The sequence below is a fragment of the Rhinopithecus roxellana genome, chromosome 10, assembly GCF_007565055.1.
Source record: "Rhinopithecus roxellana isolate Shanxi Qingling chromosome 10, ASM756505v1, whole genome shotgun sequence".
In the NCBI taxonomy this organism is placed as follows: Eukaryota; Metazoa; Chordata; class Mammalia; order Primates; family Cercopithecidae; genus Rhinopithecus; species Rhinopithecus roxellana.
The window spans coordinates 119,313,853-119,340,941 of NC_044558.1; the positions used below are offsets into that span (position 1 = coordinate 119,313,853).

The following is a 27,089-nucleotide window of genomic DNA, read 5'->3' on the forward strand; positions in this document are numbered from 1 at the left end:
ATGACTTATTTCTGTACTTCTGTAACTCACAAATTTAGCAGACATCATTTAGCCATATTTTTGTAGTGCAACAGATTTAAATCTGGAATTTCATGGTTTGTAAATCACTACGTGATACTAGCTATAACCATGAGCGATACTACAGGCAGTAAATGTTGATCTCTATTTCGTTTCTTGAAGTTTTGTGTGGTTCATTTTTAAAGTGAGATTCAGTTTCCTTAGCTATAGTCAAATGCACCCTTTAAACAACCCAAGAACTGTTATGACGACTGCTGTTATTATTTCAAATTTTACAATATTAGGGTTAACAATTTTAGTCTGCATTAAGCTAACATTTGTTACCAAGCAATGCATTTATTTGGAAGGATACCAGTTACCAGTCATCAAAAGCTTTTGTATGTTGAAAATGTAATTTTAATAGTTAATTCTTCATCTTACATAGGAGCACAATAAAATACACCACAATCTGAAGAAACTCCAGAATTACGAGAAAAAGAGTGAAGAAAATTCAGATGGGCTACAATATCCATTACCTTAAACTGCAAGAGACAACGTTCCAACCCAAAGGTTAACACATTTATGTATTTATGACTGGCTACATTTATGACTTAAAAATTACAAGAATCAGGAATTAGATATGGAGAGAAGTGGGAAAGAACAGTTTTGTGAAGGGAGGAATTCTGTCAATAAAGAAGAAAAATTACTGAATTCCAAATTAAAGAATAAAAGGAGCTCCCATAGCAAATACTAGAGGGATGAAAGCAAGAATCATTAATTGAGGACTTGCTACTCTCAAAGGAATAAACCTTTCTGATGACACGCAAGCTGGATGCTTGAGATCTGCTCATCAGGTTTATAAGGAAGACTCACAAATGCCTCAGCAAATCCCAAATGATTATCAGATCAGTGTTTCTTAATAACACATGAGAGGTTACAGATGAAATTTTCAGACAAGAACCAAGAAAAACGTCATAACCCAAATTTTAGGCAAAAATGTGGCACAACTGTGAAAGTCCTACATGTCAGTCACAACTGCTATCTTTGCTGTGACTTTCCTGTACAGTAATTTTTAAACATTGTGGCAAGACACCAATGATCGTCTAATCAGACAACACAAACACATTTATTTCAAATTCCTAGGAGGTTAAAAAAAGGTCAGATACTGATGCTTTATGCATGCTCAGGGCCAGTTTATAAATACTCCATTCAGTACTATCTTAACACAAATCTGCATCAGCGAAAAGAAACTGGCGAAATCCACCTCTTGCCATTCAATTTGTCAGATGGTGAAGACCAAGACAGAATGTTCCATAGTTTTAATTTTAAAATACGATTGTCACATTGGGAAAATGAAATAAACACAGTAAAATAAACTGTACAAAGGCAAAGTAGAATAACAAAAAATATTTTACTAAAACATAAGATTTACAGAAGTTTCCAGACAAGCCATACAAAATGGTCACAAGCTTTTTTTGAAGGGGGGAATCTACACTTGACAGCAATGTTATTAGTGAGGGCTGTGATGTTTGTTTAATGTTCCCATTTTGGTTCAAACAATCAAGCTTGTCCATCTACAGCGTCTAAATAAAGTTAGACTTGGCTAGAGAGCATATTCTAAAGACCTGGTTAGCTGCTTTTAACCAATGCAATTAGATCACCAAAAAAAAAGGGGGAAAGGAGCCCATAAAATTAAAAATAAAACTACCTCCCCCCTCAAAAAAAATAAAATAAAATAAAAACACCCACACCCCTGCAGCTAACCTGACAACTACCTTCATTCACAGTGCTTTATACTTAAACCAGGATGGGGGAAATGAATAAAAGCAGGGAGGGGCCACTGCTTTTAAACGTTTCACAACAATCCAGATGATACTTCTAGCCTCTGTTCATGCTTTATGACAGTGAATCAGGACAAGACATAGATTTGCTAATGTGCATTTAATCACCAAAGGACTGAAGATGTCTGGGCTTTTTTATTCTGTAATGTTTCTAAGACTGTGTCCATTAAATGCAAACAAAAAGGAGGAAGTCTTGGCAGAACAGGAGAAGTGATGCACACTTGATGATCGGATCAATTTAAATATTATTCATGGCATATAGCCTAGTCCATGCTCTAGCTGTAGACAGAAACAAACGCACGATTATTATTTTACTTAGTTCAATATGTTACTTTCCAAACTATAAATGGCAAACAAACACTATTAAGTTAATTATGGAGATGCCATGCTGTAATCTCTTAAATTCATGCCTTTTTCTATAAATTGGATCAGGGCTGAAAGATTTTGTATATGTCCAATTACCAAAACACTACAATAAAATTCAGAAGTTCTAGAAAATTCAAGAGGATGAACCAAGTTGTCCATTTCTGGATACACAATTCTCCCCACTAATTTTCTTAAAATCTGTAGCAGAAGCTTTTTGACTCCAAATTCTCTAGCCATAAACAGCTGAATACTTTCATCAAATGGGTTACAAAAACAGTTCAAAAGTTTTCCAGTGTTCTTTACATATAACTAGATAAATGGTACACACTCATTATTTGTTAAACCAGGTGTAGTTACAAGAGACTCCAAGATCTCCCAATTACAGGTTGTCTTTAAATTTGGGGGGGTTCCCATAGCAGGCCATTTTGTTATAAGAGGTATTTACATACTATAAGCAGGATCTCACTCATTACAATATATATTTTTTTCTATTTATTTTCCTTGCCAAGAGAAACTTTAGAGAAGTTTAAGTGGCAATACAAATTTGTTTGTAAAAGTGGAAGTGGTGTGAAGGAGAATAAATATTAGATACCTGTTTCTATGGCTTGGGCTTCGTTGGTCTTCCACTGCTCCGCTACATCATTTGCTAATGGATCATCTGGATTGGGAGCACTTAACAAGGCCTGGATCGATAGCAGAACTGTGCGGATCTGCAGTGCTGGGGACCACTTATCTATGAAGGCAACAGGCCCAGTATGATGAAGCATGAAAAAACAGGCCCAGACCTGCTTCACTTCCCTCCCGCAGACCTCTCTGGTCTTTGTATATTTACATTCTAAACATGGAATGCTTAAGAGAAAAAGGAGAAAGCTTAATAATAGCATATGCTGATAAAGATAACACTTACCTTTCAAAATATCTAAACATATTCTTCCCAACTTGTCTACATTAGGATGATAAATTTTGGTCATGAAACGTACTTTAGGGGCTGCCATTGGGTATTCTTCAGGAAGGAATAGTTCAAGTTTAAAAGTCCCTCCCTCAAAGGGGGAATCTTGAGGGCCAGCAATGACCACATGAAAATAACGGGCGTTGCTCTCATCTGGTTCTGCTTTGATGCCAGGAACTGGTTCTGCCAGCAAACGCTGGGTTTCCTACAACAGAAAAACAAACACATTTGTGAAACAAATGTCATTTTACTAGACACCAAAAGTAAAATTAGAAAGTTCATCTCGCCGGGTGTGGTGGCTCAAGCCTGTAATCCCAGCACTTTGGGAGGCCGAGACGGGCAGATCATGAGGTCAGGAGATCAAGACTATCCTGGCTAACACGGTGAAACCCCGTCTCTACTAAAAAATACAAAAAACTAGCCGGGCGAGGTGGCGGGCGCCTGTAGTCCCAGCTACTCCGGAGGCTGAGGCAGGAGAATGGCGTGAACCCGGGAGGCGGAGCTTGCAGTGAGCTGAGATCAGGCCACTGCACTCCATCCCGGGTGACAGAGCGAGACTCCGTCTCAAAAAAAAAAAAAAGAAAGAAAGTTCATCTCTTGGAAATAGGCATAACAGAACATCTCCGATCTTCCAACAGGATTTATTTAGTTTATAAAATGCAAAATTCAAAAAAATTACCATTTAAATAATTACAACCAGCTGAATGCAACTGCAAGCAAATACCAATGATGCTGTCATACATTTTGGCTACAAATGTCTACAAATATGTTGATAATAAAATTAGGTTAATAAAACTGATATTTTACTGAAGGAAAATAAAGTAACATTAGGATTACACAGCTTAAGTAAGGCAACTTGCTCTAAACTCAACCAAAACCAAGCTATTTAAATTTAAAAAGTAAAATTAGGTTTTTTTGGTGATGTTTTATTGTTTGTTTTTGAGACAGGGTCTCACTCTGTCACTCAGGCTGGAGTGCAGTGGCAAGATCTTGGCTCACTGCAGCCTCGACCTCCCTGGACCCAGGTGATCCTCCCAACTCGGCCTCTGGAATAGCTGGGATTACAGGTATGCACCACCACGCCCAGCTAATTTTTGTATTTTTAGTAGAGACGGTATCACCCTGCTGGCCTCTTGGCCTCAAGTGATCTGCCCGCCGAGTGCTGGGATTGCAGGTATAGGCCAACACACCCGGCCAAAAATTAGTTTTTTTTTTTTTTTTTTTTTTTTTTTGAGACGGAGTCTCGCTCTGTCGCCCAGGCTGGAGTGCAGTGGCCGGATCTCAGTTCACTGCAACCTTCGCCTCCTGGGTTTACGCCATTCTCCTGCCTCAGCTTCCCGAGTAGCTGGGAATACGGTAATACAGGCACCCGCTACCTCGCCCGGCTAGATTTTTGTATTTTTTAGTGGAGACAGGGTTTCACCGTGTTAGCCAGGATGGTCTCGATCTCCTGACCTCGTGATCCGCCCGTCTCGGCCTCCCAAAGTGCTGGGATTACAGGCTTGAGCCACCGCGCCCAGCCAAAAATTAAGTTTTTAAACCCACTGAAAACTTCCCCTCTGAAAAATGTAATGGACTAAAGAAAGGAGATAAGAGGCCCAGGTACCTGAACAGGGCTAAAGAAATATATTTAACAATGCTGATTAGTCTAAAATTGACAATTAACTTCAGAGGAACCCTTAATACTCCCAACAAACATATCATTAGTTGTCTCTTTCATCATTCTCCCTCTCTCCTAAATAACTGTATTATTCTTTCCCTTCTCTCTTCAAACCTCCAGCATCTCAATCCCTATTCTCACTTGTGGCTGATGTTCTGCTTCCTATTTCAGGACAAGTTAGATACTTCCATCAGTTCCCACTGTAGCATCTGGACATTTCCCTGCATCTGCACCTATACGCTCTGGCTTTTCTCCTGTATAGATGAAATGCCACGTACTCTTAGCTAGGGCCAATCGGTCTTCTTGAGCACTAGATCTTACTTATCTCTGGCTTGAAATGTTTGTTCCTCAGTGCCGTAAAGAAATAGCACTTGAACATAAATTTACTTAGTAAGGCCATTTTTACTTCCTGCAGAAAGGGTACACTCGCCAGGAATTTTGCCACGAGAGTACACTGAACAAAGGAGACAGGGTCATTTATAACCTGACGCGTCCACCCTACTGCTGTGTCCGGTTTCCATTGGCTCGAATGGGACCTCGCATTCTATATTTATCCTGATTGGCTAGCAACTTAGAACTTTTAAAAGAAGTACAGGTAGAGGGGAACACAGGAAGGAGGAAGTAACTTGTGGAATGCTGAGAAAGGTAAAAAGGAAGAGGAACAGGCTATGACCTACTGCTTGCTTGCAGCAGTATAAGCATGCCAGGGCAAATATTTAGGCTAAACTGTGGGAGCTAAGAACATGAAGTATATTGATTTCTTTATTATGGTTAGCAGATATTTAAGAATGTTAGCACAGGTCTTTGAATAAATTTTGCTTCTAAGAGAAGTTACTATTTATTCCTAATTAGATGGGGAGGAAAGTCTTTGAAGAGGAACCTCTACTTTGCTTATTTTTTTTTTTTTTGTTTTGAGACAGAGTCTCACTCTTTAGCCCAGGTTGGAGTGCAGTGGCGCGATCTCGGCTCACTGCAAGCTCCGCCTCCTGGGTTCATGCCATTCTCCTGCCTCCGCCTCCTCAGTAGCTGGGACTACAGGCGCCCGCCACCGCGCTCAGCTAAGTTTTTGTAATTTTAGTAGAGATGGGGTTTCACCATGTTAGCCAGGATGGTCTCGATCTCCTGACCTCGTGATCCACCCACCTCGGCCTCCCACAGTGCTGGGATTACAGGTGTTAGCCACCGTGCCCGGCCCTACTTTACTTTTTACACCTCCTTCTCAACTATTCAAGGACACTGAATAGCATCTCTTTCCTATTCTGAATCATCAGTTCTCCCTTCTTTACTGGATCTTTCCCCAAACTACACAAACTTGCTGTTATGTTCCCATAAAAGGAGAAAACTAAACTTACCCCCACTCACCCAAACAGCTACTGCTACTGCCCCTTGCTTTGCTCCTCTTTGAAAAGATCTGTAATTGCTCGTCTCCAATTTCTCTCCTCCTCTTCTGTCTTGAACACACCCTTCAATCAAGCTGTAGTTATCACTAACTTGTTTGTTAAGGTCACCAAAACTTGTTTGTTAAGGTCACCAATGATTTCCACAAGGTTAAATCAAATGTCCAGTGCTTAATCTTTATCTTACTTGACCTAAATGCAACATCTTATCCAGCTGGTCTCCTTCCTCTTTGCAAAGCTTTATCTAACTTCCTATCACCACATTCTCATGGCTGTCTTCCTCCTTGTCTGGCAGCAGCTTCCTTTAGTTTCCTTGTTGGTTTCCTCCTATCTCCCACCATGGCAACACTGAAGTGCACCTGGGGCTCTGTCCCAGGGCTTCCTCTCTGTTTATACATTTCCACAGTGATCTCATGTAATGCAATGAATTTAAACACTAAATAGACTCTATAAGCTGAAGCCTCCCCTAATTCATATCCAGCCCAGACCTCTCCCCTGATTGTGCCTCTTGCCTCTGTAACTCCCTGCTCGATATATGCTCTTCAATGTCTAATAAGCATCCCAAACTTAACATGATCTCCCTACCCACAACCTTTGCTCCTCCCATAAAGACTTCCCCATGTCAGTTATTGGCAAACCCATCTTTCCACATGATCCACCTTTTCCTTCATATGCCACACACCATCTAGCCTGATTGGCAAAAAAAAATTTTTTTTTAAATACCTCAAATTCTACCCATGATAGGACTGTTTCTCACCCTTCCACTGCTACACCTCTGATCCAAGCAACCATCAGCTCTCACCTGGCATACAACAACACCCTCCTAACCTGTTCTTCCTGCTTCTGACCTCACTACCTCCCTCGCAGGTCTATTACCCACAGACCCTTTAAAAGTCATAGTCCTGAGCCGGTGCGGTGGCTCACACCTGTAATCCCAGCAATTTGGGAGACCGAGGCAGGTGGATCGCCTCAGTTCAGGAGTTTGAGACCAGTCTGATCAACATGGAGAAATCCCGTCTCTAATAAAAATAGAAAATTAGCTAGGCGTGGTGGCGCATGCCCATAATCCCAGCTACTCAGGAGGCTGAGGCAGGATAATCGCTTGAACCGGAGAGGCGGAGGTTGCAGTGACCATAGATCATGTCATTGCACTCCAGCGTGGGCAACAAGACCGAAACTCCGTCTCAAAAAAAAAAAAAAAAAAAAAAAGTCACAGTCCTTGTAATGGGCCCCCAAAAGAGGCTCTATATGATGCCCTCACTCCACCTACCTCTCTGACTCATCTTCAGCTATTCTCCCTCCATCCCCTACCTTCTCTGTTCCAAACAAAAATTAGCTTCCTTGTAGTTCTTTAACCTGCCAGGCATCCTCTCACCTCAAGGGCTTTGCACTTGCTCTTCTTCCCCAAAATATCCATATGGCTTGCTCCTTCAGCTCCTAAGATCTTCATGTTTTCTCAGTGAAGCCCTCGTAACTGAAATTGCAAACCCCATTCCACCCTATCCTGCACACTCCCTATCCCCACTCCTCAGCTTTATCTCCACAGCACTACTAACAAATCTCATTTCTACTTATTTTGTTCAGAATTTAAGCTCCATGAGAGGACGGATTTGAGTCTGTTTTATGGACTGCTATATCCTCAGCATTTAGATCACTGCCTGGCACAATAGATAATTCAATTAATATTTACTGAATTCTGAATCTCTTTGATGTTATAAAGAGAGGAAAATAAACTATCAGAATTTCATCGTTAACATCATTAAAGCAGGGTTATTTTCAAGGCAGGATGTGCACATTATGGAAGGAAAACAAAAGGAGCCACTCAAGTATAGGGAAAATAAGTCTAATTTCTACTTATATTTATTTTTAACCAGAAAAATAATCATACTTAAATAAGCTTTTAGGTATGAAAAACAATAAATGAGATTATTTTATTTACACTGCCTTCACCTAAGAAAAATAATACATCTTAAAGTGTTTCATTCCACAAGCTACAGGGCGTATGTTAAAAACAACAATAACAACAACAAACAACTTCTCTCTCAGCACAGTAATATACTGAAATAGTCATAAGATGTAAATACAAATCAAATGCTTCCCCAAAATGTGTTAATTAAACCCATGGCCATTTTAGGTAATGTCTCTGGTATTTTAAGACTAGTTTTTTGGGCCGGGCGCGGTGGCTCAAGCCTGTAATCCCAGCACTTTGGGAGGCCGAGACGGGCGGATCACGAGGTCAGGAGATCGAGACCATCCTGGCTAACACAGTGAAACCCCGTCTCTACTAAAAATACAAAAACTAGCCGGGCGAAGTGGCGGGCGCCTGTAGTCCCAGCTACTCGGGAGGTTGAGGCAGGAGAATGGCGTAAACCCGGGAGGCGGAGCTTGCAGTGAGCTGAGATCCGGCCACTGCACTCCAGCCTGGGCGACAGAGCGAGACTCCGTCTCAAAAAAAAAAAAAAAGACTAGTTTTTTGTTTTGATCATGGTAATATAAGAGCAAGTGAGAAACTGACACGTTCTTTAGGTTCAAACTAAAACATTTTTAGAGCATTAAAAAGCTCAAGAGGCAATAATGAAGCCTCTGACCTTGGGAAGTCTTTTAACATTGTGACCAGAACAAAAGAGGCTGGTCTTCATTTTTTAGGAAAAAGTTAAGATATTAGGGATGAAGAGCAGGAGTAGAAGAATGAGAAAATAACTGGATGGTAAAATTCCTTGAATTCTGGGCTCTCCTCACCTCCATCCTTTAATTTTACCCCAGATCTTTACGTCTTTAGAAAGCCATAAATTGGTTGACTGGAAAAAAAAGAAAGCCAGGGCCCAAGAGTCCCAATCCACTACTCACCAGTTACACAAAGTAGTAGCAGCTCTATATCTACTATAAAAAGCTACAGAAGGGCCTCCAAAAGCATATCCCAAAATAGCTTCAAAATCACTCTCAGTGCACAGTGGCAGAGATAGATATGGCATTTACTTTCTCATCTTCAGTTCACCCTCAAAATCAGATATTCTTTGTCAAGAATGTACATATTAAGCACATCATGTGACCTGATCAAGCCTAGATTTAATCGGAACACATTCTAAAATAAGCTTTTGCATGTAGAAAACATTTTGAAATAGTTCTTATAATATATGCTGCTCTCAAGTTCTAATGGACTGACACAAAAACATGCCTAATTATTTCACTAAACTGTGTTGGTTTCCCTAACAAACTCACAGCATAAATTGTGGTAGGGAAAAAAGGAATAAAATCCAAACTAAATGAAACAAGTCTCAAATGGCAGCATCTGAAAAAGTCTCAACCACAGAAACTGATGTCAATTTTTTTCCTAAAAAGGCAAAAACCGGTTAGGAAATAAAATCTTTCCGGCTACTATTCAACACATGACTAACTAAAATACCTTCTGGTTTTACAATATTCTTTGGTGGAAAGACAGAGTACAGTATGATTTCTTTAAGTGAAGAAGTAAAGGGCTAAACTTCCTGCTGTTTCACTTATCTTTTTTTTTTTTTTTTTTGAGACAAGTCTCGCTCTGTTGCCCAGGCCGCAGTGCAGTGGTACGATCTTAGCTCACTGCAACCTCAGCCTCAGTTCAAGCGAGCAGGTCTGGCTAATTTTTGCATTTTTAGCAGAGACGGGGTTGCCCGTTAGCAGAGACCATGTTGCCCAGGCAGGTCTCGAACTCCTGACTTAAAGTGATCTGCCCGCCTTGGCCTCCCAAAGTGCTGGGATTACAAGCATGAGCCACCACACCCAGCCTTATCTATCTTTTGGCATAAGAAATTTACATTGCAGGTGGGACGCCATGGTTCATGCCTATAATCCCTGCACTTTGGGTGGCTGAGGCAGGCAGGGGAATGACTTGAGGCTAGGAGTTCCAGACCAGCCTGGGCAAGCATCAGTGAGACCCCATCTCTACAAAGATAAAAAAAAAGAGTTGACAAATGAGATCACATAGGAAGGCCATAGTTGTTTACAGAAAAACAGAAAAACCCTTAAATGCATTTTGTGATTCTATTATGTTTAAAAGCAGTCCAAAGAGTGAATCCCAAATAGAAGTGAGTTTAGGGCCATGCATAACAGAAAGTACTGTAGACTATGTTCAGGAAATTAGTTACTAAAATAAGACAAGGAAGTTGGTAAAGGAGTAGGGTATGGCTTTAAACGGCAACAAAATTAAGTCTAAAGGAAGGTATCTCATCTTATAGAATGCATACAATAGGTAATGCTAGAATTTTTTTTTTTTTTTTTTGAGATGGAATCTTGCTCTGTTGCCCAGGCTGGAGTGCAATGGCGCATCTCAGCTCACTGTAAGCTCCGCCTCCCGGGTTCACGCCATTCTCCTGCCTCAGCCTCCCAAGTAGCTGGGACTACAGGCGCCTGCCACCATGCCCGGCTAATTTTTCTTGTATTTTTAGTAGAGACGGGGTTTCACCATGTTAGCCAGGATGGTCTCGATCTCCTGACCTCGTGATCTGCCCGCCTCGGCCTCCCAAAGTACTGGGATTACAGGCGTGAGCCACCACGCCCGGCCTACAAGTATTTTTAAAAGGAATCAAATATCTAATTATCAATAGATCTACTGGGACCTGAAGAGCAAAACCTAGACTCAAAACTACAGTAAATTATACTGTAGTTAGTAAATTATAACAATTGACATTCTGTCAACCAATCTCTATTAACCAGGACTCTTATTTTTAAGTTGAAAAATAATTTGTGCTCAGTACGAAGCAGTATCAGGTCTTAGATTTCTTCTCTAAGGCAATGATTACATTATATGCAGTAAAATTTTTGGATAATAAACAGTATTCTTAGAAAGAGTACTAATTTGTGTATGAGAAAAGTTGGTACAGTTAGTAACTATCTATATCCCAGTGCATCCTGTCTACAATGATTAGGTTTTTTAGAATATTATCTGAAACACAAACTGCAATGTATGACCAGTAGTATCAACTGTATATCTTTTAGCTCATCTCAAACAAGAGCTGTCTGATAACTCAGTAACTGCCAATTTCATTACTGAAAAATAAGTGTTAAAAAACTGGGTGATGCCTCAATGTTACCTACTCTGTAAACTCCAACCTGTCACTACATCTTTAAGTGACTCTAAAATATTAACAAATAGGGTTCTGGGCAAAGTTTGTGTTATAGAAAAAAATATATAATAAAGAAAAAACAAATTATGAAAAATGTATAAAATAAAACAAACAGGGCTCCTTTTTTGGGATCACTAATAAAGCAAGTCAATTCTTCATTACTTACACAACTGTAAATTACTTATGAAAATCTGCAAGTTCACCCTCTATGTGCGAGTGGACATTTTTATTTATCACTTTTTTTCGTAGAGATGGGTTTCTCTATGTTGCCCAGGCTAGTCTCGAAGTCCTGGCCTCAAGCAATCTTCCCGCCTTGGCCTCCCAAAGCAATGGGATGACAGGCATGAGCCACTGCACTTGGACCCATAAGTGAGCATTTAAAAAATGTTACCACCAGCCTGGGCAACACAGCAAGACCTCATCTCTCCAAACCAAAAAAACTAAAAATATTAGCTGGGCATGCTGGCATACACCTGTAGTCCTAGCATACTTGGGAGGTTGAGGTGGGAGGATAGCCTGAGCCCAGGAGTTCGAGGTTACAGTTAGCTGTGATCACACCACTGCACCCCAGCGTGGGTGATAGTGAGACCTCGTCTCTTAAAAAAAAAAAAAAAAAAGTTAATTATCATCAATGGACATTTTCAAGTGCATACCCTTTGGTTCATTTTATCTGTAAGTCCTGTGAATTTTACATGACTTTGTATAACATATAACATTATTAGGAACGTATAACATCTCATTATAGTAAAACTGACTGCCTATTTTCTAGCTGGGATTAGAAACGGAACCAAAGTTTTGCGTAAGCTCTCCACTACACTACTTCTTTACAAATCATAAGGCCACCTAGAGATACACCAAGATAAAAATGGTTGATGAGGACTTTTTTCTACAGCACTGCTGTCCAACAGAAATATAATGCAAGCCACATAAGTATTTTAAAATTTTCTAGTAGCCACATAAAAAAGTAAAAACTGGTAAAATTAATTTTAATATATCTAAAAATGTATTCAAAATATTATTTCAACATGATATCAGTATGAAATTAATGATGTATTTTATCTTTTTTCATTGCCTTCAATGGCCACTGTGCAATTTACACTTGTACCACATGTTAATTTAGCCATATTTCAACCACTTAACAGCCACATGCAGTGATTAGTAGCTCCCATAGTAGTCTGGACAGTGAAACACAAGACAATCACGTTATAATGTTACTGCCTGGTCATTAAGAATTTAACTTATTTCACATAACGGGTAAAATTTTGTACAGAAACTGTAAAGCATCATTGTTTTCCCCTCAAAAAATTCTATATAAAAAGTATTGTCAGAACATTTGACATCACTAATAACAGGAATACATGTAACAAGAGTTACTGTTTGCTACAGTCACAAGATTGTGTTTGAAAAAAACAATTTGTGTCAAAAAAATTAAATGAACAAAAATTAATTCAAACAAGCTAACTGCATGATGAAGTAAAGAGTTCACTAAGGAACTATTTTAATTATGGCAGTACACACTACCCCCTAGTGGATATAAGACATCATCTACTTATTTCACTACCTTTCCTTTGCAAATGAAAAAACTGATGCTCTTAAAAGTTACTGTACCTAAGTTTGCTAAGTTTTTTAAACTTACATTATACGATCACTCCTTGCTTTGGTTTTACCAAAGCAAGGTTAGCACCCACCTAAACACTGTCCTTGGAAAAGACCTATAGATTCCAACAGTAAATAAAATGAAAATAGCTTAAGAAAACTTAATAAAAGCAAACCAAGCAAATCTAAGACAATTTTGTATTCCCTTTCTGCTTTCACTTCTTGTGCCTATCTTGCTCCTAACCACTTAGACTCCCCTAGATAAGCTAACTGGGTCCATGAGAACTTCCTAAAAATGCCTATCCTAAAGTCAAATGGAGAATAATGGTTCTCAAGACATGCGCCTCCCTTGTTCTTTCTTTTCTCCTCTACTCCCACATACTTAAATCTCACAATTTCTTAGGTGACAGATTCAGAGAAGGAAAAATGGAAGAAGCTATTTCTAAGACTCTGGGTACCAAAGACTAAATCTCAGAGTACTTTAGACCAGAGTATTCCTTTTTTGGGAAAAGCTTTATTTATGAGTTGCTAGGTAACAAATAGGTAAGTACTCTCTATTCTACTTGAAGTAATAATGAATACAGGGGGCCAGATGCCTTGGGCTAGAAATCTCTACATCCTAATTTTTTTCCTCAACCCAAGACCAGATCAATATTTCTGTGAAGTTCAGTGAAAAGGAATGGAGACTTGGGAGCTGGAGGGACTTCTGGAAGGCAAAGTATATATAATCTGAGATACATCAGAATGTATCTCAGGTCTGAATTAGTCTGAAAGTTTCTCCCTTGTACTTCCAGTTTCCTGTTCAGTACTACCTCTCCACTTACTGTAACTACGCCCAATAACTGCTGATTTACTTCTCAGACCCTAAACTATTTGAAGAGGGGAACCCCAGATAGTAAATGGTGGTAAATTCTAAATAAATGCTTGTTCAGTGAACAAACATGCAATGGTTAGGTACCACACAGAGCTTATGAGGAATACTATATCTGCTGTGTTCATCGGTCGGTAAATTCCATCTCAGGAACAGCATTTAAGATTATTTCAATCACTGACAATGACAATGAACAAAAATCAGACTAATCCTACTAACAAGCTATCCCAGCAAGAAGAAAAACTGTTAAGCTGAATTCCTTTATTTCTTGTCTGTCACCTCCCTCCCCAATTCTTTTGCCCACTAAACACATTAGGTTGTATTGCAGTCTGTGGATATTTTCCTCCCCATCAGTCTGTAAGCCCCATAAAAGCAGGGACCACATGCAGTTATCAAGCACTGCTTCAGATATGCAAAGAATCAATAAAAATCTCGGGTAACAATTAAAAACAAACCATGCCAAATACTGACTTAAGTGCTATAGATTATTAGCTCATTTAATCCTCATACTCATTTTACAAATGAGGAACAAAGAGTAATCAACCAAAGCTAGTGAACAACAGAGCCAAGATTCAAATCCAAGCTGTTGGGCTCCATTCAGTCTGGCTTCAGAGACTGTTTCTTAATCTTTTTTTTTTTTTTTTTTTGGTGGGGGGGACAGAGTCTCGCTGGAGACTAGAGGGCAGTGGCCCAATCTCAGCTCACTGCAAGCTCCACCTCCCAGGTTCACGCCGTTCTCCTGCCTCAGCCTCCTGAGTAGCTGGGACTACAGGCACCCACCACCTTGCCCAGCTAATTTTTTATATTTTTAGTAGAGACAGTGTTTCACCATGTTAGCCAGGATAGTCTCGATCTCCTGACCTCGTGATCCGCCCGCCTCGGCCTCCCAAAGTGCTGGGATTACAGGCATGAGCCATCAGGCCCGGCTTACTACATAAGCAGTAAATGTCAAATGTTTGGCAGGGACAGTAAACAGCACAGGAGTTAAAATGGCTATTTTCAATCCTTCATAACTGTGAAGTGGTGCTTCATGAAAAAGGTAAATTTAAGCCATAATGTCATTAATTTTTTTTCCTTTTTGAACTGGCAACCAGAAAAGTATAGTCTTATTAAGATAAACATAGAAAAAAACTGCTTTGATTGAAAAATTGGTGTATACTATTTTGACCTGGAATTATCTATTAGATGGTAAACCATTTTGCCCATCTTTGATACTGCATGAAATCAACATGCTCTAAAATGTTTCGTGATTCTGAAATATGAATTTACTTACAAATGTTTATTCACTGCTTATTTTGTTCATGGCACTGTGGTACTAACTAACTGGAAGGAAGAGCAAAACTTCTTGGCATCCAGCAGTTTATTTCATTGTTTGAGTAGTCAAGGTCTTAAGAGAAGGTACTGGAGGTGTGAGTTAGGATACTATTAATATATGAAGAGCAGAGCCAGATTACAGGGCTATTATGTTCTTGTTTATTTCTAGAGTCATTTTTTGAGTTTTCTGGAAAGATTAAAAACCTTGTCTCCATCTTTTTTTCCTCTTTGTTTTTTCAAAGATTTCCAAATATTGGCATCACAGCTAAAGAGGGTGTCAACTATTCCTTCATAAGACACTCATGAAGTTCTTGTTGGTAAAAATGTCCTTTGAATATTCAGCACTATAATTAGTAGACTCATGGCAGTTAAGCTTCTCCATTTTCTATGGTTCCTGATTTGATGAATGACATAACACTTCATTGCCTGAACTTTTTTTTTTAGCACCAGCTCAAAAAATAAAAACAAGACTTTAGTGATTTAAATAATGTAGCTGTCTATCTTAATGAACTCTGTATCTCAGGAATGATTTGACAGAGATGTCTCAGAATGCTGAATGAAAAGAAAGGACCTAGCTTAGTAACACAGTTCACTGGGATTGCTGTGTGCCATGGTCCTCAAGGCACTATTAACAAACCCATTGCATATTTTAGGTTCTGGGAGTGGGTATATAACTTAGCAGGTGAGGTAGGGATATGTTCTTCTGTATTCATCCTGATTAAAATTAGGGAAAATTTTTAAAAGCTTGTTTTATGTGGTGAACACTAAAATCATAAGATTTATTAGCAAAAACTAATGAACTTGTTTTTTTCTTTAATCCATTTTATGTAAAAAATGATGTAGATTGTGGGTTTTCTTCTTTCATAAAATTGTACTTGGTTTTTCAAGTTGGTAATTCATTTCAGGCCCTTATGTGTAGTTTTAGTCATCTGTCTATGTTAACTATTAAAAAATTCCCCCACTCATTCATATGTTCCTTTAGCTCCCACTCCTTAGTATAATATTGGAGCTGGGAGATTAAGAAAATTGTAAAAATTTAAAGTAACTTGTAGAAAAAGAAAAACTTACCTGTGGTCACACAAAAGGACTGCCTGGAAGCATTTAGGGCAAAATGAGGTTGGTAGTGTGCATGCAGCACTCCCTGTGCATCACAAGCAAAGAAATAATCCATTCTGGAGAGAACTGCAGTTAGTTACCACTAAGATAGCAACAGAGTTCTAGTGGTAGCATTCTGTGCTTGACATCAACAATCATACCGCACACACTGTAGAATGTGTTGTACACAGTGTGAGCAGTGAAATCACCGTGATGTGATTCTGAAGTTTGTTCCTGGCTCCCTCTTTTCTTTGGCCCTCCTGAAGAATGTGTGAGGTACCTAATAATTCTTAGTATCATTTCTGCTTAAACTAGCCAAGCTGGCTTCTGTTGGTTGCGAAAAATAAAGTCTAAACTCAATAGGAAAGGAAGTGAAGAAAAGGTAAGAGTTAACAGACCAGGGCAGGAAGGGGTTTGGGGGCTGGTAAAGAAGTTAAGAAGCTAAATATCTCTTTGGGATTAAATGAAGTCAAAAGAGGAGAGCATATAAGTCAACTAATCTCTTTATCAAAGAACTTCTATTTAAGAGCTTGTGAAGGAGGAGCTAATTACACACTAGACAGTTAAATTCAACTAAGCAGAGCCTGGTGTACCTAGTGCAGGGCAGGGCAGGGCAGGGCAGGGCAGGTCGGGCGGGGCGGGGCAGGGCGGGCGGGGGCGCTCAAGAGTTAGCACATCTGAATTTAATTCCAATTTTAATTGTACCAATGTGATACGTGACCACAGACAAATCATTGACCTCTCCAGCCTTCTAAAACGCCCCTTGAACATTTAAAAGGTTCTCTCTAGCACTAAAATTGACTGAACACTTTATTATTATTAGAATGAGTTAAATCTTATTGCTATATGCTGCTTTCTACTGGAAGGTCCCCTTTTGTAACAATATTCTTTAGGCCTATAATTACTGTTCTAGTCTTCCCTGCTGAAGGAGAAGGACATTATGAACTGTAATCCTGGTATTTATGCCAACGTTCAATATCTAAATAAAGAGAAAAATTGTTGCTAAGGGCATCTGCTTTTTTCCCAAGTTGTTTTTTTCACTTGCTCATTAAAGAAATACATAAAATTAATTTAAATAAAATTAACCATTCTCCTAATAACCAAAATCCAATTAACATTCTAAATGTTTATATTGTTGTTCTGATAAAGACAAAAGCCCTTAAAAACAGTTTAATATGTCCACATTTTTTCACTCCTGTGATACTGTAGCCTGCTTTCCTCAAGGCTGGTTGATTTACAGACAAATCAACATTCTTTAAAAACCATAGGGCATAAACAGGTACTTTTCCTGGCCTATAAGCTAGTGGCTATACTAGTATAGCTACCATGTATTTACTTACTCGACCCTTTTTCTTCAGGTTACTTCTGGTTTCAAATGCAGCAATCACAACAAAATTTAATGCCTGAGGACTCCGTAATAGGTAAGGCAAGACAAGAACAGATGGAAGCAGAGCAGATGAACTTTTCAGCGAAGCAAACAAAAAACAAGTTACATTTCGCTCAGATTTGCATTCTCAATCCAATTGTGCCAGTAACATAATTTTGTATAAAATCCAAACCATCAGGAAAGAAAAATTAAAATAGTCTCTCACACTCTGCATACTAACTCTGAGATAAATTAGGAAGCATGGAAGCATGTAGATATTGGAGGGCTGTCTCCCTCCCAGTAAGCATCCTCTGGCAGGGCTAACCATAGCGCACAGCTTTCGGGAGAGGACCATTCATATGACAGTCTGCATAAATGGCGCCTCTTAAAGTCATACAGTGAAAGGGCCTAAATACTTTGGATTAAAAAATAAAACTTCAATTTAGCAGTTGCAAAGATAAACTTTATTATTACCTAACCCACAGAAAATGGATTACATATATAATTTTAATAAAATCAAAATGTTATTTACTCAAAACATCCGATTTTGCTATTCACTGTTGGTAAATGAACATTCACTGTGCTTTCACAAAATCTATGCCTCACTTCAGAGAGTTATATTTAATGTTATCTATTTTGTGAAACAAACACATAAATGAACAAACCATTTTCCCACACACTAGGAAGACACTCAGTCTTTTTATGTTTATGGTGAAGCAGCATCTTTGCCAAGTCAGAAAACAGTAATAACCAGCACTACATAAAGCTCAGTATTATGTTAGGATCTGTTCTTTACACGCTAATCCTTCCAATTACCATAGAGCTAGATTAGTATATTAAGCAGATAAAGAAGCAGAGAGGTCAAATGAGGTTACCCAAGCTATTATTCGGCAGAGCTAGAAATCAAACTTAGAGTCTGGCCTCAGATTCTTTGCTCCTGCCATACATAAACATACATTTCATATTCCCTAAATCAGTGTTTTACGCTGGAGAATTAGGAAATAAGGCTCTCTGAGCCATAAAACATTTTAGTCACGAAAAGCAGCATTTCTACCATCTTGAAAGTCAATTGTCAATTAAGAGGTCAGCAATAGACAACAGTAGGAATGAACCTTCTGTAAGCCATCCCTTACACACTTTCCTACCTTACTGTCTCTCCAACTAAACTAGTTCCTAGAGATCAACGCCTGTATCTAACATTTGCAGACCTAATGCTGGACACCACAGTGTGTCTCGCATTTCTTACCAGTTAATGAACAGATCAACTGCAGAACTACCTGAGACCAACCCCACAGAGTAAAGAAAATTACTGACTGGGTAAAAAGGAAATTCAAGAATTTCCAAAACTGGTAGGCCTAGCCAGGCGGTGACTGTAAAGAGCAGGAGTATGCAGAAAAAAAGACTTGCAAGACTCCAAACCCAATCTTTACAAACTATTTCACACTTCTGTCCAAAAGCCTTAGCTTTGACACTATCCCTACAGGTCATACACTTAAATGAACCAAATACGAAGCACCAGAGATACCAGCCTTATCATTTCTTTTGCCCCTCTAAGCAGCTTCAACAATCTAATAAGCATTTTCCTCGATTTAAAAAATGATCATTGCCTCAATAGTCATGAGTTGACACATTAAAGATGATTCTTTCCCCCTATCTCAAGGTTTTGGGAAGAATCTGAAATGAAACAGCTTAGTTAGAGACTTTAATATTTCACAGATTACCAATTAGGTCTGAAATTTGAACAGTCTTAAGAGATCCAGCTGGAGTAAATAACTCAGCAGATTTTTTATTCTTCTGTGATTTCAGATTATCTTGTCCTGCACTACTAAGCCAGAGGAGGAAATGATCCAGACAACTCAGACTTTAATGTAACTGAAATAAGCACAAACTTGCATACTAGGGCTGATGTGTTACACTAGAGTACCTATGGACAATAATACTGAGTCAAATTCATCTACTTCATGTGGATAGCTTGAGCCTCCGAAAGAATGCAACAATACATTCAAAGAATCTAAATGCTGGAATCAGTTTTTCCTAGCAACACGAGCCTGCCACGTTATTATGTGAAACTGCATCCAAAAAAAAAGTCATAAAAGTAGCCCTGGGAATAACTAATTTAAATAGTGTAAGTAAACATTAGTTTTCTTGAGGAAGGAAATCAGGTGGCTGGAACACAGGTAGGAGACACCCTGCACGTCAAACAAGCTTAATCAAAACAAGAGCAAAAAACCCTATAAAACCTCTAATCCGACAAGTCTGAAATCAGGTCACATACTGCAACATCTCAGGAGCTTCTTACCCATCCCTATCTATCATGGGCTGGGCCAGGCCAGGCAGTTTTCTATCTTTAAAATCTCTGCCTTAGCAAACTAGTAAATCAGACATAAAGTCAATCAATGTCTCTCACTTTCCTTCTACACTTGATGATGCTGGAGGTGGGACTCTGCCAGGGGCTCCTAGTTTAAGTCTGCAGATAAGGGGCTGCTAAGGGAAAACTGCAAGAGAGAACAGTGCTGTCTCCCCTCTCATGGGTGCATCAGCAGATTTTTTTTTTTTTTTTTAAGCTCATCATCTATCATTAGTGTTAGTGTATTTTATGTGTGGCCTAATTCTTTTTTTTTTTTCTTCTGTCGTCCAGGCTGGAGGGCAGTGGCATGATCGTGGCGCACTGCAGCCTCTGCTTCCCAGGTTGAAGCAATTCTCCCACCTCAGCCTCCCAAGTAGCTGGGATTACAGGCGTGTGCCACCACACCCAGCTAATTTTCATATTTTTAGTAGCGACAGGTTTTCACCATGTTGGTCAGGCTGGTCTCAAGCTCCTGACCTCAAGGGATCAGCCCGCCTCAGACTCCCAAAGGGCTGGGATTAAAGGCGTGAGCCACCGTGCCCAGCCATGAGACAATTCTTATTCCAGTGTGGCCCAGGGAAGCCAAAAGGTTGAAAATCCCTGTTCTACAGCAATGCAGGCTTCAAATGTGACTAGTTTTATGAGAGCCAATACAGATTACCTATCTCCTAAAAATTCTACCTTGCTTCCCTTCAGCACTGTCACTTTTTAAAATATTTTATTTAGAAAACACTTGGCTAAAATATTTACGAAGGAATGAAGTACTAATACATGCTACAATATATATGAACCTTGAAAACATGCTAAATGAAAGAAGCCAGAAAGAAAAGGCCACATATTGTATAATTCCATTTATATGAAGTGTGCAAAATAGGAAAATCCATAGAATCGGAAAGCAGGTAAATGGTTGCCAGGGGTTGGAGGTAGAGTGACTGCTAATGGGTACAGGGTTTTTCTTTTTGGGGTGACAAAAATCTTCTGGAATTAGCAAGTGATGATGCTGTACTACTGTGTGAATATATGAAAAATCACTAAACTGTACACCCTGAGTGACTCAATTTTATGGTATGAGAATTACACCTCAAAAAAAATAAACGAAGCATTTGAGTTTTCCTTCAATATTCAGTGAGATTTTGGAATCTTACCGATGAATTAGAGATTGGAATAGTAAAAGTAAGTGAAGGGGAAATAATTTATTAATATCTATTATTTGGCTATTTAGTATGTAACATATTTACAGCATATTAACAGAGTTTTCAGGTTTTTGAGACAGGATCTTGCTTTGTCACCCAGGCTATAGTGGCATAATCTTGGCTCACTGCCGCCTCAACCTCCCAGGCTCAAGTGATCCTCCCATTTCACCCTCCCAACTAGTAGCTGGGACTACAGACGTGTGCCACCACACCTGGCTAATTTTTGTATTTTTTGTCGAGATGGGGTTTCTCCATGTTGCCCAGGCTGTTCTCGAATTCTTGGGCTCAAGCAACCTACCTGCCTCAGCCTCTCAAAGTGTTGGAATCACAGACATGAGCCACCGCACCCAGCCAACAGAATTTTTAGTAATGAATATATATTCATGAACTACACTTCTGAAGAAAAGAAACTTCAAATTAAAAGATTACTTTTGAAGTTAAGTATCTGTGATCCAAGCATAGACATGCTGACTCAAGTTACACAGTCTTAGTTCAAATATCTCCTGGGTAAGGTATGTCTAACCTAGAATGACATTCTACTCCCCCTACTCTACTTTTCTACTTACGCTTCAAAATTCAGCTCCAGTATCATCCTCTAAAAACCTTTCCCTAAACCAATGTTGAGGGTTTTCCAGGCCAGCCTGTCACTTTGGTGTTCCCATTGATGCCTTTGTATTCTATATACAAAGCAGCGCTAGCTGTATGGTTTTACTTTTGTCTCCCATTCTACCCATCTTTGCATTGAAGCCAAGCACACATACGACCAGTATTTCTGCAAAGTGTACACTAAAATCATCAGGAGCTCTTAAAACAACAAAAATACGTTGGGCTGTCAATGTTATATTTACAAACATCCCCAGATAATTCCGATGCAAAACCATGAACTAAGTATTCAGACTAGAAACAAGTGTTCAGAGAAAACAGCCAGTACATTCTTGTCTTGGCATCCTTGTCAATACATCAGCAGCCCTGCCAATTAAACTAGGAGAAGAAATAGGCAAGGTCTGGCCAAGTACTTCTCTAATCACAGTCGGTGCTGGCCCCTGAATAGAGCTTGCAGCACTTTTTAGTTTAACCCTTACCTGAACCACAACAATAAAGGCAGGGTCCTAGACAATGTGCTTTATTTGAAAAAGTAGAGGCCGGGCACAGTGGCTCATGCCTGTAATCCCCAGCACTTTGGGAGGCCAAGGCGGGCAGATCACGAGGTCAGGAGTTTGAGATCAGCCTGACCAACATGGTGAAACCCTGTCTCTACTAAAAATACCAAAATTAGCTGGGCGTAGTGGTGCATGCCTGTAATCCCAGCTACTCAGGAGGCTGAGGAAGTAGAGCTCCTTGAACCCAGGAGGCAGAGGTTGCAGTGAGCCACGATCGCGCAATTGCACTCCAGCCTGAGTGACAGAGGGAGACTCTGTCTCAAAAAAAAAAAAAAAAAGAAAAGAAAGAAAGAAAGAGAAAGAAAGAAAACACAAAACTCAACTTGATATATAAATGAATGCAAGATATTTCCAATATATTTTTAGGCTTACTGAGAAAAAAAATTATTGTTTAAAATTCATCTGATTCAGTGGTACTTTAAATACAGTCATGAGCTGTATGAGTTTCAGTCAATGATGAACTGCAAGAAAGACAGTGGTCCCCTAAGATTGTAATGGAACTGAAAAATTCCTATTGCCTAGTATTTACTATACTATACTTTTAATGATTATTTTAGAGTGTACGCCTTCTGCTTATAAAAAAAAAAAAAAGTTGACTGTAAAACAGGTTCAGGCAGGTCCTTCAGGAGGTATTCCAGAAGGCATTGTTGTCATAGGAGATGACAGCTCCATGTGTGTTACTGCTCCTGAAGACCTTCAAGTAGGACAAGAGGAGCTGGAAGACAGTGATACTGATGATACTGAATAGGCCTAATATGTGTGTATGTGTCTTAGTTTTTCACAAAAAAGTTTTTTAAAAAAGATTGTAACAGAGAAAAAAGCTTATAGGATATAAAGAAAAAATATTTTTGCACAGCTGTATGTGTTTTAAGCTAAATGTTAATACAAAAGAATCAAAAGTTTAAACATATAAGTTTATAAAATAAAAAAGTTACAGTAAGCCAAGGCTTATTATTGAAGAAACATCTAAAAAAATAATTTTTTGGTAGAGCCTAAGTGTACAATGCTTATAAAGTCTATCGTAGTGTACAGTAATGTCCTAGCCCTTCAAATTCACTACCACTCACTCACACAGGGCAACTTCCAGTACTGCAAGCTTCCTTCATGGTAAGTGCCCTGTACAGGTATACCATTTTTTATCTTTTATACCAGATTTTTACTATACCTTTCCTATTTTGATACACACATACTTCCCACTGCATTACAACTGCCTACAATATTCAGTAGAGTAACATGCTAGGTTTGTAGCCTAGGATCAAGACTATACCATATAGCCCAGGTGGGTAGCAGGCTACACTATCTAGGTTTGTATAAATACACTCTATGATGTTCACACAATAATGACATTACCTATGGTGCATTTCTCAGAAAGTATCTCCATTGTTAAGTGATTCAAGACTGTATATTCTGCTGGTAAGAAAGAGTAGCAAAGAGTCTCTTTTCACCAGAACCACAAACTTCCTCAAATCCAGGACTGGCTGGGTGGGGAGCGGGAGGAAAAGAATATGCTATCCAGACCAGAGGCATTCCATCTTAAGGTGAACTATGTTACTAAACAGGGTCTCATGTTTGTAGGAAAATCTCTAATTAAATTACAATAAAGAGACTTCTGATAAAAAAAAAAGAAAAAAAAACAAAGCGGCAGGCTCAGTGGCTCATGCCTGTAATCCCAACACTGTGGAAGGCTGAGACAGGATGATCACTTGAGCCCAGGAGTTCAAAACCAGCCTGGGCAACATAAGGAGACCTTATCTCTACGTAATATATATTACGTAGAGATATATATATATATATATATATAAATACTTTTTAAATTAGTTGGGGATGGTAGGTGCATGCCTGTGATCCCAGCTACTCGGGAGGCTGAGGCTGCAGTGAGCCATGATCACGCCTGGGCAACACAGTGAGACCCTATCTTAAAAGAAAAAAACAAAAAACATGGCCGGGTGCAGTGGCTCATGCCTGTAATCCCAGCACTTTAGGAGGCCAAGGCGGGCAAATCATGAGGTCAGGAGTTCAAGACCAGCCTGGCCAACATGGTGAAACCCCATCTCTACTAAAAATACAAAAATTAGCCAAGCATGGTGGTGGCCACCTGTAATCCCAGCTACTCGGGAGGCTGAGGCAGGAGAATTGCTTGAACCTGGGAGGTGAAGACTGCAGTGAGCCAAGATCGTGCTATTGCACTCCAGCCTGGGCAACAAGAGCAAAACCCCATCTCAAAAAAACCCAACCAACCAACCAACCAACCAAACAAACAAACAAAAAACACAACCCCAAAACAAGTAAGCTAAGCACTTAGATCCTGTTCTTTTTTTTTTTTTTTTTTTGAGACGGAGTCTTGCTCTGTCGCCCGGGCTGGAGTGCAGTGGCCGGATCTCAGCTCACTGCAAGCTCCGCCTCCCGGGTTCACGCCATTCTCCTGCCTCAGCCTCCCGAGTAGCTGGGACTACAGGCGCCCGCCAGGTCGCCCGGCTAGTTTTTTGTATTTTTAGTAGAGACGGGGTTTCACCATGTTAGCCAGGATGGTCTTGATCTCCTGACCTCGTGATCCACCCGTCTCGGCCTCCCAAAGTGCTGGGATTACAGGCTTGAGCCACCGCGCCCGGCAGATCCTGTTCTTAAACATGTTTCCACTTCAAATGATACAGTATAAAAACTCATGCACTGCTAGTTATTATCTAGGAATAGATATGTTCTGGCATAATCTATCTTCAGTACCCACAGTCTACAGAATCAGACTGCCTGGGTTCAAATCACAGCTCTACAAATTAGTAAATCCCTCTGTGCAGGTTCCCATAGCTATAAAACTGGAATAATACTAATATCCATACATCATAAAACTGCAATTAGAACTAAGTAAATTAATGCATGAAATATGCTGAGAACAGTGCCTGGTACACAATGCCAATGTAAGGTATCTATTTTTACATAATAAAAACTGTATGACCAACCTCACTTCAGGAACAGTTGCCACACTGCACGCTGATGAATAGTTCACAGACTAAATATGAATTTCACAATTAGAAACACTTTGTTTGCCTAACAATTCTTGATGCCAACTCCTTGAACACAGTTATTACACAGTAATAATTACTTTTGATGAGACCCTGATTCTATTATCCATCACATACTATATTTCTAGATAGATGCCATGCTTTCTGTCTCTCCTTCCAGCTTTCATATCCGCTGCCCCATGTGCCCAAAACTCCCTCCTTCTCTTGGCCTGGCCAACTCTACTCTTCAAGTTTAAAAACACTTCCTCGGCTGGGCGCAGTGGCTCATGCCTGTAATCCCAGCGCTTCAGGAGGCCGAGGCAGGCAGATCACGAGGTCAGGAGTTCAAAACCAGCCCGACCAACATGGTGAAACCCTATCTCTACTAAAATTACCAAAATTAGCAGGGTGTGGTGGCATGCACCTGTAATCCCAGCTACTCAGGAGGTTGAGGCAGGAGAATTGCTTGAACCTGGGAGGCGGAGGTTACAGTGAGCCAAGATGATTGCGCCACTGCATTCCAGCCTGGGCCACAGAGAGAGACTCGTCTCAAAAACAAATAAACAAAACAAAAAACACTTCCTCACTTCCTCACCAGATACCTTTCCTTCATCCTTAGACTATGGTAAATCCTGTGTATTTCCTCTTTTATAACACACCTTACTGTAATTTCTTGTTTCATAACTGTGTTTTCCATTACACGGGGATGCTTTTCTTGTTCACCTGGCTTACTGGTAAATACATATTATGCATTCAATGAATGTCCAATTAATTGAACTGAAATACATCTTATGAATGGATAATAAAGAGACAAATCACAAAGTTACAGAAAACTGATATTTGAGCTTGGGATTACCCTATATTACTAAAACCACTTTGTCCCTGCCTTATACTAAGATGGTAATCTAGTTGTCTTTAAGAGTCACACACACACACACAAACCAGCTACTTACTAACATTTTCCTCAGTATAAGCTATAAAGGAATCTTAAGAAAGTTATAGAGCAATAAAAAAATCACCAAGATCATGCCACTGCACTCCAGCCTGGCGACAGAGAGTGGTCATTAACACGTGTGGAAAAAATTCTAAACTTCAGCAAAGCAAATGCATAACATTTCTAGTCACAGTCATTTAGCACAGTGAATACTAAAGTGCTTGATAATTTGACAAAACTTAATTTCAATTGTGCAGGAGTTGATCAATCTGGACTAGAGGAACTGCTTGACACAGAGGAACTTAAAAAAGAATACTGAACTGACTGCTATTTTTAACTTACTTTCAGTTATGCTCACATTTCATAATCAAAACATTAGATAGTATATTAAAACAGTATCTTTAGAGCCTGAAAGTTTAATCACTACCAAAAGCAGTCCAGGGATTCTTAACATGGAGCACATGGAGACCTAGGGAATCCACAAATAAACTTGGCAAGAATCTGAATCCCCAGAAGTCATACATTAAAAAAGTAGCTTTTCCTAGGAAGAGGTCAGAAAAATTCTTAAATGAGACAACTGAAAGAACTAAAGAACCACTGTTCCTGGTCAAATTTTTACTATACGAGCTTTTTTTTAAATTCCAAAGGTGATTTTAATTACAATTTATAACAAATCCATCTTCATCATGTTTTTTTTTAATTTTAATTTTTTTTTTTTAGAGACAGGTTCTTGCCTCTATTACCCAGGCTGGGTTGCAGTGGTGCCACTAATAGCTCACTGCAGCCTCAGCCTCCTGGATTCAAGGGATCCTCCTGCCTCGGTCTCCTGTTAGGATTACTGCATGAACCATCATACCTGGCTAAGTTCCCCTGCCCCCCCCGCCCCCCGGAGGTAGATATATTTCTGA

General features: G+C 39.5%; 1 protein-coding gene across 1 annotated transcript in view; it reads right to left on the bottom strand.

Annotated features, from left to right (window-relative positions):
• Positions 1-396: 396 nt before the first annotated feature.
• The window catches only part of UBE2N (ubiquitin conjugating enzyme E2 N), a 33,754-nt gene continuing 7,061 nt past the window's right edge, over positions 397-27,089 (bottom strand). The window contains exons 2-4 of the mRNA XM_010383933.2: positions 3,112-3,358; positions 2,797-2,937; positions 397-2,117 (exon numbers count right to left, since the gene is read on the bottom strand). Coding sequence (XP_010382235.1) covers positions 2,077-2,117; positions 2,797-2,937; positions 3,112-3,358 — 429 coding nt within the window. The 3' untranslated portion in view covers positions 397-2,076. The remainder of the gene's footprint in view (positions 2,118-2,796; positions 2,938-3,111; positions 3,359-27,089) is intronic.